Source organism: Alligator mississippiensis, chromosome 1 (assembly GCF_030867095.1).
Source record: "Alligator mississippiensis isolate rAllMis1 chromosome 1, rAllMis1, whole genome shotgun sequence".
Taxonomy (NCBI): Eukaryota; Metazoa; Chordata; order Crocodylia; family Alligatoridae; genus Alligator; species Alligator mississippiensis.
Genome location: NC_081824.1, coordinates 20,515,828 through 20,528,708, shown reverse-complemented (window position 1 = coordinate 20,528,708; position 12,881 = coordinate 20,515,828). Strand labels below are relative to the sequence as shown.

Here is a 12,881-nt window from a genome sequence, read left to right as displayed (position 1 = left end):
ACCCCACATGCTGCATGCAAAAAACACACTGGCCTTGCTCAAGACTCACTCTGCATGTGATGCATAGGCCCAGCACTGGGCACATGCTGCATGTGGTTCTCCACCAGACCAGCCCTGCGTGTTGTCTCCAATGCACAAGGACAGTCTGGGATTTGATCTGGACCAGCCCTGGAGCCAGCACACAGGGCCAGTGCAGTAGGGCATGCCAAGCAGTGAGTACCCCAAGCACAGTGACCCCCAAGAGCAGGACCAGAATGTGCTGCGTGCAACATGCAGGGCTGAACCACCCTACACACTACAAACAGCACCCACCAGGTAATAATTGGGCAGGATGAGTTTGATCCCCCACTTACCCAATATTACTGCACAACATATATTGCATGGGTGAAATTCATGTCATTTACCTAGCATGCACATAAGCAATTTTCAATTGTTTTTTACATAATGAACTGCAAACCAAAGAATGCACTGATGCTATATTCACTTAGCTGTCCAGAATGATAAAACAGGTACTATAGGCATTTGTACACATACCTTTTCAAGATCCAATGAGTCAAAGCAGACTCAATTAATCAAGTCTGCTCCACACGCAAGCTGATACACACTGCGCCACAATGCGTACAGTTGTATAAGTGGCAAAATTAGCGTCAGCACGCAGAAAATGGTGGCGGTGCACTTTTAAACTAAAACACCTTTAAGATGCCACTGCCATTTTATACAACTGCATGCACCGTAGCACTGGGCGTTTTTAAAAGTGCCTGGCACTGCAGCACAAGCATATGTACAAATGCCCTATATGCCTAAATGTTATCTGAATACCATATTTTCTCATATGCTGCTGGAACTAGCAGGTAGAAATTTTAATTTTAGTGCACATTAAATGCAAGACATATGGTAAAAGCAGTTTCTGCTGCTTACCAGACAAAAACTGAAAGTAAAATTTGCACAGCTTTAGTCACAGGTATCAGAACAAGCTACAAGAAAAGATCTTTCTGTCTTTCGACCACAAGTTTCATCTTTTATTCTGGGGTGCATTGTATATAAGAAAATATGGTATTTACATTAGCAAGCTTGCTATATGTATGTACATGTACATACATGTATCTACATAGATAGGTACATTATATAAACATATGTAATATATTATATGTACTATTACAAATATACAGCAAAAGCTTTGTTATCCGGCACCCATGGAGAATGGGGGGTGCCAGATAACCAAATATGCTGATTGCCCGAGAGGACCGAACAGGTGTCTTTGTCTGTTTGGGCCACCACCCCTCCCACTGTGTCAGTGTGCCAGGGAACAAGGAGGAGGGTTCAGCAGCGCAGGCTGCTTTGCCCCAGGCCATGGGGGCTCAGTGAAACCAGAAGTGCCACAGTGGGCACTTCCAGTTTCGCTTTTGCCACATCGACCAGCATGCCGATTAATAGAGCATGCCGGTTTGCAAGGTGCCAGATAACGCAGTTTTTGCTGTATTATATAAAATGTATATATTACACAATATATATAAAAAATTTACTTTTGGTGAAAGTTAGGAAAACTAACTTCTACATTAAAAATAATAGTTAACACAGACTCAATGGATATAACTCTGAACTTACTATAAAATTTCCCTGATTGTCATAAATGTGAATTTCTCCATTTGCCATTCCAAAGAGTAAAACTTTGCTATCAGAGGACCATGCTACGTGGCTCAGCTGTGTACCTTTCAAATCTTTCCCCCAGATACGATTACCTGTAACAGAAAGTCCATTCTATTTAAGAGAATTGGTAACTGGGTATATGTTACTTACGTGAAGGGAATATATCAACTAGTAATTAAATTAACATATAAAAATTATAAACAAGAAGAGCTATTAGTCATAAATATATTAAGACAAAAACAATTACTACAAACTATTCGATATGAGAAACCTTACTTATTCAAAATTTGTGGAACATAAATTTAAAACTCAAGAATACAAGCATTATGATGCACCAAATGTGGAGAGCTGGATCTCTGGTGTTAATACATGTTTTTTCTTTTAATCAGTAAGCGATATGGATGTCATGCTCTTAGTTTGATTATTTTTGATTATGCGCTCATTTTTCTTTCAGTGTATCACTATTCAGGCACCATATGCATATATGCAAAACCACCTAGAATGCTGGCTTAACTATCAACAGGGATCCTCCAGGGTTTTTTTTTTAAATCCCAAATTCTCTGATTAAAAAACCCCAAATCTGTGTTTTCCTATGATTAGTGGAGTTTCATTTTAAAGATATATGTATGAGCTTAACACAATGTTTTATAAATATATTTACAATGTTAATGCAATATGGAAGCCTACCAGTGCCTCAATCACTATAATAAAATAAATTCTAAACACCTTTAAATTTTGGCATTTGATTTGGGGGTTTTTTTGTCATAGAAAGTCAGAGCTCCCCCTGCCCCCTTTGCTCACCAGGATGGAGGTCCAGCTGCAGCTGTCCCCCAACTACTGCACTGAGGCGCTAAGCAGCCCTGATATGCCAGTGCCCTTCCCCTGCCCATGCCAGTGCCCTTCACTCCCAACTCACAACTTCCACATCCCTACCAGTGCCCCTCTCCTAAACCATAGCCCCCTAGCCTTTCCAGCCCTGCCAATGTTCCTCACTCCTAACCCACAGCCCCCTGGCCCTGCTGGTGCCCCTCATTCCTGACCCACAGCCTTCACCCCCAACCGCCCAGTATGTGAGGAAAGGGCTGAGTATGTGGAGAATGGGGTGGGTGTGAGGAAGGAGGCATGTGGGCACAAGTGATGTGTTGGGGTGCAGGGGGAAGGCATGTCCCCTTCCCCCCCACAGATTTCTGTGCCCACAGGAGGGCATGGAGCTGCAGCCAGGCTGGACCAGCTCTAGGCAGTAGACGCCTCCAGAGCCCAATGGGCAGGACTTGGTGCAGGAGGGAGTGCCATGATGCCATGGCCACCAAGTTGAGGTGCAGTAGCGCAAAGTTACAACCCCCGCTGCTACCAAGTGAGCAGAGGGCACCTCACCTTAGCAGCCATGGAGGTGCAGTACTCCCTCCCATGCCAGGACCTGCCTGCTGGGCTGCGGAGACAGCTTCTGCCTGGAGCTAGTCCAGCCTGGTTGCAGCCCCACACCCCACAGTGGGCACAGAAATCGGTGGGGGGGGGCAGGTCTTTTGTCCATCCGCATTCCAACTCATACTTCGAACAACAGATTTATTTTTATTATTGATTATTTCTTCATACCAACATGTTGCCTGTGGAGTCTGTGCCCCCTACCCCCATATTTACCTGGAGGGAGCTGCAGGAGCTGCTCTCCACTACCCTGCCTGGCTGCCATATGCATGTGTATGCCTGCACATGGTGCCCTCTGCCCCCAGCAGCCCCTTTCAGGCTTGAACTCTGCCACCTGCAAGGGGAAACCCGTGGTTTCCTGGGTTTTTCTCCTTTAAAGGAGAAAATCTGCGTTTTGCCATGGCAAACAGAAAATCCAGATCCTTGATTATCAAGAAAAACAAAGTACAAGACCCATGCTATTTTTACACATTCATCTTTTTCACAATTTAGCAAATGATTCAAATTATCATCAAGGACTGTAACAATGGAAAAATTGATCTTTAAAATGACCTTTACAATTCAAACTATGCACGTACAAAAAAATGGTGATGTAAAAAATACTGGATTAAAAAATAAAACAACCACTTTTTCCATAATTTAAGTGAAAGAGGTTATCAAATTTTAAAGAGAACTGTCACCACTAAATTAAGAATGATCAACTAGTACTTCTACACAAAAGTAATCTTTATAGCCAAAAACAACTGGTCTTTGAAAACAAGAATTTACAATATATATTCCCTAGAACCATCACTTCAGCTAAATTTTAGTACTAGATAAGCAGATACTTAATTCAGTTGGTGTATCTGATTTTTGTTTAAGCATATTTTCTAAGGAAAATTACCAGGTGAGAGCTAACCAAATATCCACAATACCACATTAGTTAATACAGCAGTTACCTTACCATCAACTGAACCAACAATCACAGCCCCATCTTCATATACAATACAGATCTTTTGTCCATCCGCATTCCAACTCATACTTCGAACAACAGACTTATTTCTATTATTGATCATTTCTTCATACCAAGCACCTGTTATCGGAAAATGAAATTCAATTGTACCTTTCATCTTAAAATCCTTTAAGTGAACACAGTATAAACTCAGATGTGATTATTAAATCTCAAATTTGAAAAAAAAATCTACAAACTGCACAATGATATTCACAAATGCTACTAACTTCCTGACATGTTAAAAACACACAAAAAGAGAAAGAAAAATTACAAAGACTCAGAGAGAAATCAAATGAAAAGGAAATAAAATTAGTGCTGCATCATGTGAAACATGCATTCAGCAAAAAGAAATAAAGGTTCTAAGTAATAAAGCAGAAAGAGACCTGGCATGACACCAGACAGCAAATCAGATGTGTCATTCCAATGTAATAAGGCCACAAAAAAAAAACTAAATTAGCACTAGGCTTTGCATAAAATAGAAAAGGTCATTACAGTTCCCCTTTTGTAAAAGTTTGATGAAACCATCTTAAGAAATACTGAGGGGAGATTTTAGTTCTGGGAAGGCATCAGTGTGAACTACAATACTGCTGAGGTGCTCAAACAAAATTGCATCTGAGAAAGTGCAGAAACCAAGTTGTTAGCCCAGGGATCCCTGCAATCCAAAATGAAACCACTTAATAAATTTAGGTGTCTACCAAGTTTTGTGGCTGCTGAGGCAGCATTATTTGGAATTTCTATTTTGCAGGTAAATCCTGCCTGTGTTCTATTTAGATACTTATGGAACTAATTTGGATCTACCCCTAAATGATGGCATGGTTCTTTTCCAGTACTAACTTATGTAATTCAGTCATCATGACCCTAGGCAAAGTGAAGTAATCCACTTGATCTGGCACAGGAAGAATAGTGAACTGAAAGTCTCTCCTCCTCTCCGGATTCATTTTGGCAGGCTCACTTGTGATAACTGCTCAGCAACTTCAACTGAGTTTAAATTCACTGAAACATGTTTTGAAAAGGTCAAAAAATAATGCAAAAAGCATTTCTATGATACACTTGATATACTAGCATACTGAATTTGTGACATAATTTCTAAGATAAACTTATTCAACACTTTCTTGCTCCAAACAAAATGACTACACCAAAACTTTTACCAATATGGCTTTTTTGCCTGCATTTACTGTCATTGCATACCTAATTATTCAATATCAATATTCAACACTGAGCCTAAATCAGTAAGTTCTGACTCTCTGCATAGTCCCACAGCCCTTCTTCTTATCAGGGAACAAAATAGTAAGTATGTCCGACTGACCACTGAGCAAAGCTAATAAGGTTTCAGTTCAATGCGGTTTACACAGCATGTTTGAGCTACCTTAAAATTACCCAGACTTATCCCATATGGTACCTTTATACAGCATCCAAACAATGATGAGGCCATTTTGATCACTGGTGGTTAGTTTCTGATACTGTTCGTTCCAGGTCACCACCTGCACAGAACCTAGAAAATTGTAAAAAATTCACATTTTATACAACTCCCAAAATAATACTGAAAATAAAGGTTACAAGATCCTTTTTTAATAATTTGTCGGCGTTTCCTAGGGACTCCAGCAATTCACTCTGTTATCATTTTCAGCCACTCCCTTTTTTGTGACTAGGAAAAAAATACTCTTCTTCAGACAAGCAAGGTTTGTTTGGTAACATCTTTATTGAACCAACTGTAAATTCCCCTCCCTGTTAGAGTTTTGCCCAGCTAAAATTTCAGGACTTTCACAGCTTTATGCTTATGCTTAGATGATCCTATTTTTCTGTTCTCCTGCCCAGCCAGAGCACAGCCCCAGTGAAAACTGCGTAAGCGCCAAAAACTGAATTTGGCTCACAGACCAAAATCACTAAACATTCAATGATTTTATATCTAGGTATGCAATATAAATAATCCCTGTTACATAAAAGAAAATCGTGTTACTAGTTTCACAATAAAATATCAGCAGCTTACACTCTTTCTCAAACCATTAGATGTCCTAGTTTTCAAACCAGGATGATAGTGCAACACAACTGACTCTTACCACTGTGACCTTCCAAGGTCTGATTCATAGAAAGATTGCTAGGAGCTGCAAGACCCTTTAATTTTGCTTCATCTAAAAAAAAATAAAAAATAAAAAATTAAAATATAAGAATTATAAAAAACTATATGAACTGTTTATAAAACATAGTAATTTGTTGTTTGGTCTCAAAAGAGATTTAAGACTTAAATCACATGACTAATCCCACTGGTTTCAATAAGACTGCTTATACCAAAAAGTTTGGAAATAAGTGGCCCTTTAAAGATTTGTTTACTATTCTGCACCCCTCCCAAGCTCTGATGCTCATCAAGATCCAGAAGACCCCTTAGACCCCTTAGAAACCACAGCCATGTCCCTTTGCTCAATTTCAGCATGTTCAAAAAAACAAAACAAAACTTTATACTTTATTGTCCCAAAATGTACTTATCTTAACTTGTAAAATGCACATAATTTGCTCTTTAAGTGTATGTGCAATAAAGTACACATTAATTAGCAACATGAAATTGACAAACAGTATCAAGATACTAAGGAAAAAATTCAGAAACTAACTGAAAACCAGTCAATACTATGGAGCTAAATGAGGAAAATACTCCATGAAAGAATGATATGTTAGAAGGCAGTTCTGTTTTTCACAAAATAAAATTTCCCAGTGGTAACTAAAGCAAAGTTTAGGGTAAACACATAAGTGACAAAAACTCCTATTACAGGACGAGATGCTGCAGATTGGGGGGGGGGGGGGGGGTGAACTCCATTATTAATTATAATCAGTAGGCCAGTGATACCTCAGCAGAACTCCCACTGACATCAACAGGAAGTTTACACAAAGGTCTAGGACAGACTATGGCTCTTGTGTGTTAAGGATATTTGTTACACTATAGTATTGTCAAAAATTAATGTCTTTCAGCATCACTCATAAAATAATCTCACATTTAATAGCACTGTTACAGCTGACATTTGCTACTCTTTCATGCCCATCCCCCTTTTCTTTGTTTCTCACATTCTACAATGACTTCCAAATACGTGCCTGCCTAATCTTTATTCTTTAAGTCTAGTTCAGATGTAAACAACGGCGGGCTGGTCTGGAGTCAGTATTCATTCGTCTCAAAAAGAACCTGGATTGGGTTCAAATTTAAGAGAAATTTATTAAACCATCTGATAGTTCATTTTAAAATGACTTTACTTTTCAGATGATCATGCATTAAGCATCGTCACATACACAGAACTGCACTGCTACAGAACATGAATAGAGACAAAAGGGATATATTTCACAAGTACCCAAATTATTTAGGAGCACAATGTCTTTGGTTGGTACCTAGTAAAAGCAAATAAACTTCAGATGAATTCCCAGGTTGTTTCAGGTATCCAGATTGTAGCCGTTTTGGTCTAGAGGCAAAAGGAATCAGGACTCGGGGTAGAGGCGATATCCTTTATTAAACTAGATTTCCAAGTTGTTTCAGAGAATTCACGAGAGTTGATCCAAATGAACACTGACTGCTACTCCACATTGCTATTTAAGTATTACCTTACCTTGGAGATAGAAGATAATGTGTAAACATCCTGACTGCCAGTGGGACTTCTGCTCCCACACCACTTGGAACTGACAAATCTCACCCACAGTTTATGCCCTAAAATCTACATCAGGGCTGTCCAACTACCAGCCCATGAACTGCATGCAGCCAACAAGGGAACAGCATGTAGTCTGTGGGCCTCTGCAGCTACCTCTCCTGCTGCTGCATGGCGCAGGACAGCTGGGGGCAAAAGCACCAGCAGGGTGGCCCACACAGTTGGGGACAGGAGGCTGCAGAGCAGCTGGGGAGGGGGAGGGCATGTGACAGTGGCACTGCCTAGGAAGCGGAGAAGGGGGCTGGAGGTGGGAAGTTGAACAGCCTTGGTCTAGATCAGCATTTCTCAACCTCAAAAGCAGATCACAAGAAGAGATGAAAGGGCTGCAAACATTAAAACAAACTTAAAAAATGGATTCTCCTTTAAAGTGCAAAAACGTGGGACACCGTGGCTTTCCTCTGCAGGCTGGAAGAGTCCCAGCCTGCAAGGGGCTGCTTGGGACTGCCTCCCCCACACACCGAGGGGGCAGGAGCGAGGGGCACTGGGTCGGGACCAGCCGTCGGTGTTTACAAATGGGTCCTGGGACAAAAAAAAAGGTTGAGAACCACTGGCCTAGCCCAGAAAGCCACAGAGCCTTCCTCAGCCTGACCAAGGGTTTTTAAATTAAAAATGTTTTCCAGCTGTTTAAGCTGGTGTAATAAAAGATACCAGATTCACTCAAAGAACCTTGTCTGCCCGTGTCCTGAGACCAACACGGCCCCGTAGCACTGAGCAGAAATAAATTCATTTTATTGGTCTCTAAATGCGGCGTTGATCGGCCAGGGCCTGAATTAATTACACGGTCAACACGGCATCTTTTCGCTCGGCCAGTCCGACTGCGTGCGTGCGTGCGTGTGTACACACAGCCGGCGCCGCACCCAGCCCCTGCCTTTCCAGCTTCAGCAGACGCCGGGTTTTTAGAAACAAAAACCTCCCGTACCCGCCTGCGCCTCGAGTTTTAAAACTTTCAGCAGCCCGTCTTCTCCGCCGCAGGCTATGAAGCCTTGGTCCTTGTTCCAGGAGATGCATCGCAGCCGAATGTTCCCGGGAATCGCGATCTGGAAAAGAAATCCAGGGGGGGGGCTTCACAACCACTTTCATTGTTTGAAAACGCCTCCACCCTAAAAACCGCGCGTGCTCCGTGTTTTGGCCCCTCGCGGCCCCACGCCGGGATGCTGACACGGGGGGGGGGGGCGGGCCCCGAGCCCCCCACCCTCCCCTCACCTTCTTGCTCAGGTAGATGAACATGGCGCCGTCGCCTCCTTGGCAACCAAGTTGCCCCGGCAACCGCCGCCCGCGGCCGGAAACACGTGGCGCCCTTCCGGGGCGTGGCGAGAGTTCTGGCCCCCAATGGGGAAGAGCGGGGCGGGGCTTGCTGCGGGTGTGCGCGCCGTCCCCTTTACGTCACCACCTTCCCGCCTCCCTGGGCTCCGCGGGGGCTCGCGCTGCCCGCGCGGGTGTCAGTGCTGCGGTGAGCAAGTGTCTGCCCCGCCTCAGAGCTGGCAAAAAGCAAGTTTTCCAGCTATTTCGCTGCTCTGACAAAAGAGAGCACAAATGTCCACCCAGCCTTGCAAGGACATTTCCGCACATCCTGGCGCCTGGCCTGGGGGTTCACCCTCCAGCCGGGGAGGGCACAGACCGTCCTCCGCCCGAGGAAGGGGGTTTGCGCCCAAAACCTTGCTCAGAAGAATGTTTCCAACTGAGTTGGTCTAATACAAGATATGGGGTTGACCCCCCAAACCCTGGTCTGCCAGGTGGTCTAATACAAGATATGGGGTTGACCCCCCAAACCCTGGTCTGCCAGGTGGTCTAATACAAGATATGGGGTTGACCCCCAAACCCTGGTCTGCCAGGTGGTCTAATACAAGATATGGGGTTGACCCCCAAACCCTGGTCTGCCAGGTGGTCTAATACAAGATATGGGGTTGACCCCCAAACCCTGGTCTGCCAGTTGGTCTAATAAAAAGTATCTGAACCAAGAGTTCAAGATTTCTGCATTTCTCGAGTAAACACCAGCATCCTGGTTTTAGGCGGCGCCAGCCCAACCGAAGGACTAGTGTTGCAGACACGGGCCAGGGGTTTTCTCAGAGCCGTTTCTTCTCTTGGAGGCGCCTAATGCACATTAAATTTAGTACTTCCAATATGAGATAATAAATGCACATTAGACTGCACTAATGTGCAGCAGCACAAGCACACACTTTTTAGGTGTCAATGCACTATTCTACTATGTATTAGCATATTAGCAAGGTTTTTTATGCTCCACTTTAATGTGCAGTAGAATAGGCTACTGTGCATTAGCCACACATTTAGAAGTAGTGCCCAGGATATTTTTACGCCTTCTTCAGAGACTTTGGGTGTTGGCTACAGCCAAGGCTGGGGAGTTTGACTGGAGTGTGCCAATGCTTTTGCTGGGACCAAAGCCAGAGGTTCCTGGGTAGAGAGTCTTGCTTGTTGGACCCATCACCAGATTAGGGATCAAGCAGGTATTTTACCCCATGGTCAGATTGGTATGTACTGTGGGAGTTTTGCCTTCCCCTGTAGCAGCAGGCATGGCCCTCTACCCAGGCCCTCTTGAGCTTATATTGACATTTCATAGAAGCAGGGTGTTGGCAGCCATGGTTCCTCTGCTTGACCTGTGGCAGGTTAGGGTGTTATGTGCCAGGGTTGAGGGTAGATTTATGTAGAGTTTAGATTATAGTTTGTATGGGCTGGTTTGGACTGAGAAGATCCTACCTCAGGCAGGGGGTTGGTCTAGATGACTTCTGAAGGTCCCTTCCAGCCCTACTTCTCTATGATTACATCTTTTGATTCTCCCCCCCCCCCATCTGCTTTATTTATATTTTAACTGTAGATTCTGGTTTGTGCGTATTAAGTACTCTTGGTTCGTAAAACACTCTCTGAAATTTATAAAAGAAAATGCTCCCAACATTTACTGTGCTGTTACTTTATTTTATTAAAATAAAAAGTTACAAGATCCAAAATTACTGTCCCATTTAATGGACAGGTTTGTAGACATTAAATTATCATTCTACATCATTAAGCCATTTCACAGTTTACATCATTTGATGATATATTATATATCTTCAATATTATACAGATTTTTTTGATTTTTTATTCCTTTTTTACTCTTAAATAGGGCATAAAAAACAATTCATCCTACAACTGTTATAGTACAAACTGGAATATGGCTGATCTCTTTTTGTAGCATCATAACACTGATTATATAGTCATCATGCACTAATAACTTTATGGGACAGATTATATCACAGAAACATTTGCTTTCCTATAAAGGTCTTGCTTGGTATCTGAACAGTCGCACCAAACCAACTGTCATGTCTTAAGCCATGCACCATATTCAAGCTTGTTTAGTACAATAAAAAAAAAAGACAGCTTTTTAAAAGAAGCAGAAATGGTAGCTCTACACAAGCTCCTGTCCATACTGATACGTTTGTAATTTGTCAGACATTTCATCTAGTGGGCATTGTTAAGGAAAATATAATTAATGGCTAGAATCAGCTTCTACCAAGTTCAGCATATTTATGCACAGTTACACGGCTGTGTTTTAAATGAATATATCCTTTTGACGTTGGATTGATAAAGGCTTGTATAACTGTAATATAACTGAAGAGCTGATGATCAGGTCTCTTCTCACAGCAAGTCAAAGACGAAAGCTGGACGACTTCTAGTAACCCTGAGAGACAACATTAGCTATCTGCAATTAAGCATATTCATTACCCACAGCCTTACCTTTTTTGTTTTTACATTAACACCTTGGTGAGAGATTATTCTCTGATGTGCAGGCTATCACTTCATTTGAGTGAAGCTACTGAGTAATTTTGGCCTTGCATTTGAATTACCTAAATTACCTAGAACTGCAGGATCAAATTCCACCATGACCCAGCCCTACACCCTTCAATGTAGACAAACTGAATTCCATGTATTTTTGTCAGTGGAGCACATGTACATGTGGAATTAATATGCCTCAATTTTCTGCACAGAAAAAATGCAGGTGCATTAAACTGCACCCAGGCACACGTCTGAACTGGTGCCCATTGGGAACAAATTTGCTCCCAATGGGAGCAATTCAGTTCAGGGCTGCTCCTGCCCTGCTCTGCCCCATTGCAGCAGCCAGGAGGAGCGCCAGGCTCCCCTAGGTGCTAGCCCAGAGCTGACAGGGGGCACACAGGCCAGTCCTAATCTCTGGGGGGGGAGGAGGGGAAGGGGCAGGGAGCTGTCCCATCTCTGTGGCCTCCCAGCCACAGTGGAGATCAGAACCGATCCATCTCCACACGGCTGGGAGGTATGGAAATCAGGGCTCAGCCAGGCAGCAACTGTGGCCCTCTGCTGCCTGGGAGCTATTTGCTCCTACTTTTCATAGATTATAAATCCAGAAGAAACAATTTTAATCATCCAGTCTCACTTCCTATTACAAACATATCACATGCCATAGGATTTCCCTAACAATTTCTATTTGAAACTAAACCAGATTTGGTTTTAAATTTCTGGTAACGAAGAATTCATCACGACTCTAGGTAAATTGTTCCAGTGTTTAGTTACTCTTGCTGAGTTGTCCATCCTCAGCTTTCAGATGCTGGATTTTTTATACCATCTAACCAGGAGCAGATTCAATATTTGGAAGAGGGAAGTGTAGGAGCAGTCCAGGCTACAGAGGTGGCTGCACTCTCTTGCTGCCCCCCTCCCCCGGTGAACAAATAGCTCCACCAGAGTCTCTGGGGACTTTTTTTAAAGCTCCCAAAGCAGGTAAGAATCCCACACTTCTCCTCTGTACTCAAAGGCATGCCCCTCTCCTGCCTGCTGCTGCTGCTTTTTCCACTATCCCAGGGCAGGGGGAAGCTCCAAAGCTGCTCCTTCCCGCTCCACCTGGGCTCCACAGGGGCTGGGCTCAGTGGGGACAGCAGCAGTGGACACAAGCAGGGAGACTTGCCCCCCACTGAACCTGCTCTCAGGAGACTGGGCAGGTTGGGGGAACTCACCCTCCTCCTGGCCATCACCAGTGCTGCGGGGTTTCCAGCTGAGTCCAATCCCTATGCAGCCGCACTGGAGCAGACATGAGCTGCCTTAAAGGTTCTCTCAGCCTGAACAGTGCTGCAGCAGCAGCAGGCAGGGGAGGTGCCTTTGAGCACAGAAAGGGGAAAGAGGGGGAC

The 12,881-nt window shown here is 43.4% G+C and overlaps 1 protein-coding gene across 2 annotated transcripts in view; it reads right to left on the bottom strand.

Annotated features, from left to right (window-relative positions):
- The window catches only part of WDR35 (WD repeat domain 35), a 70,231-nt gene extending 61,193 nt beyond the window's left edge, over positions 1-9,038 (bottom strand). For both annotated transcript variants that reach the window (XR_009462797.1, XM_019481640.2), the window contains exons 1-6: positions 8,941-9,038; positions 8,657-8,774; positions 6,118-6,189; positions 5,460-5,552; positions 4,013-4,141; positions 1,606-1,739 (exon numbers count right to left, since the gene is read on the bottom strand). Coding sequence is in view for 1 of the 2 variants with exons in the window: in XM_019481640.2 (XP_019337185.1) it covers positions 1,606-1,739; positions 4,013-4,141; positions 5,460-5,552; positions 6,118-6,189; positions 8,657-8,774; positions 8,941-8,964 (570 nt within the window). In the remaining variant the exon portion in view is untranslated. The remainder of the gene's footprint in view (positions 1-1,605; positions 1,740-4,012; positions 4,142-5,459; positions 5,553-6,117; positions 6,190-8,656; positions 8,775-8,940) is intronic.
- Positions 9,039-12,881: the final 3,843 nt, after the last annotated feature.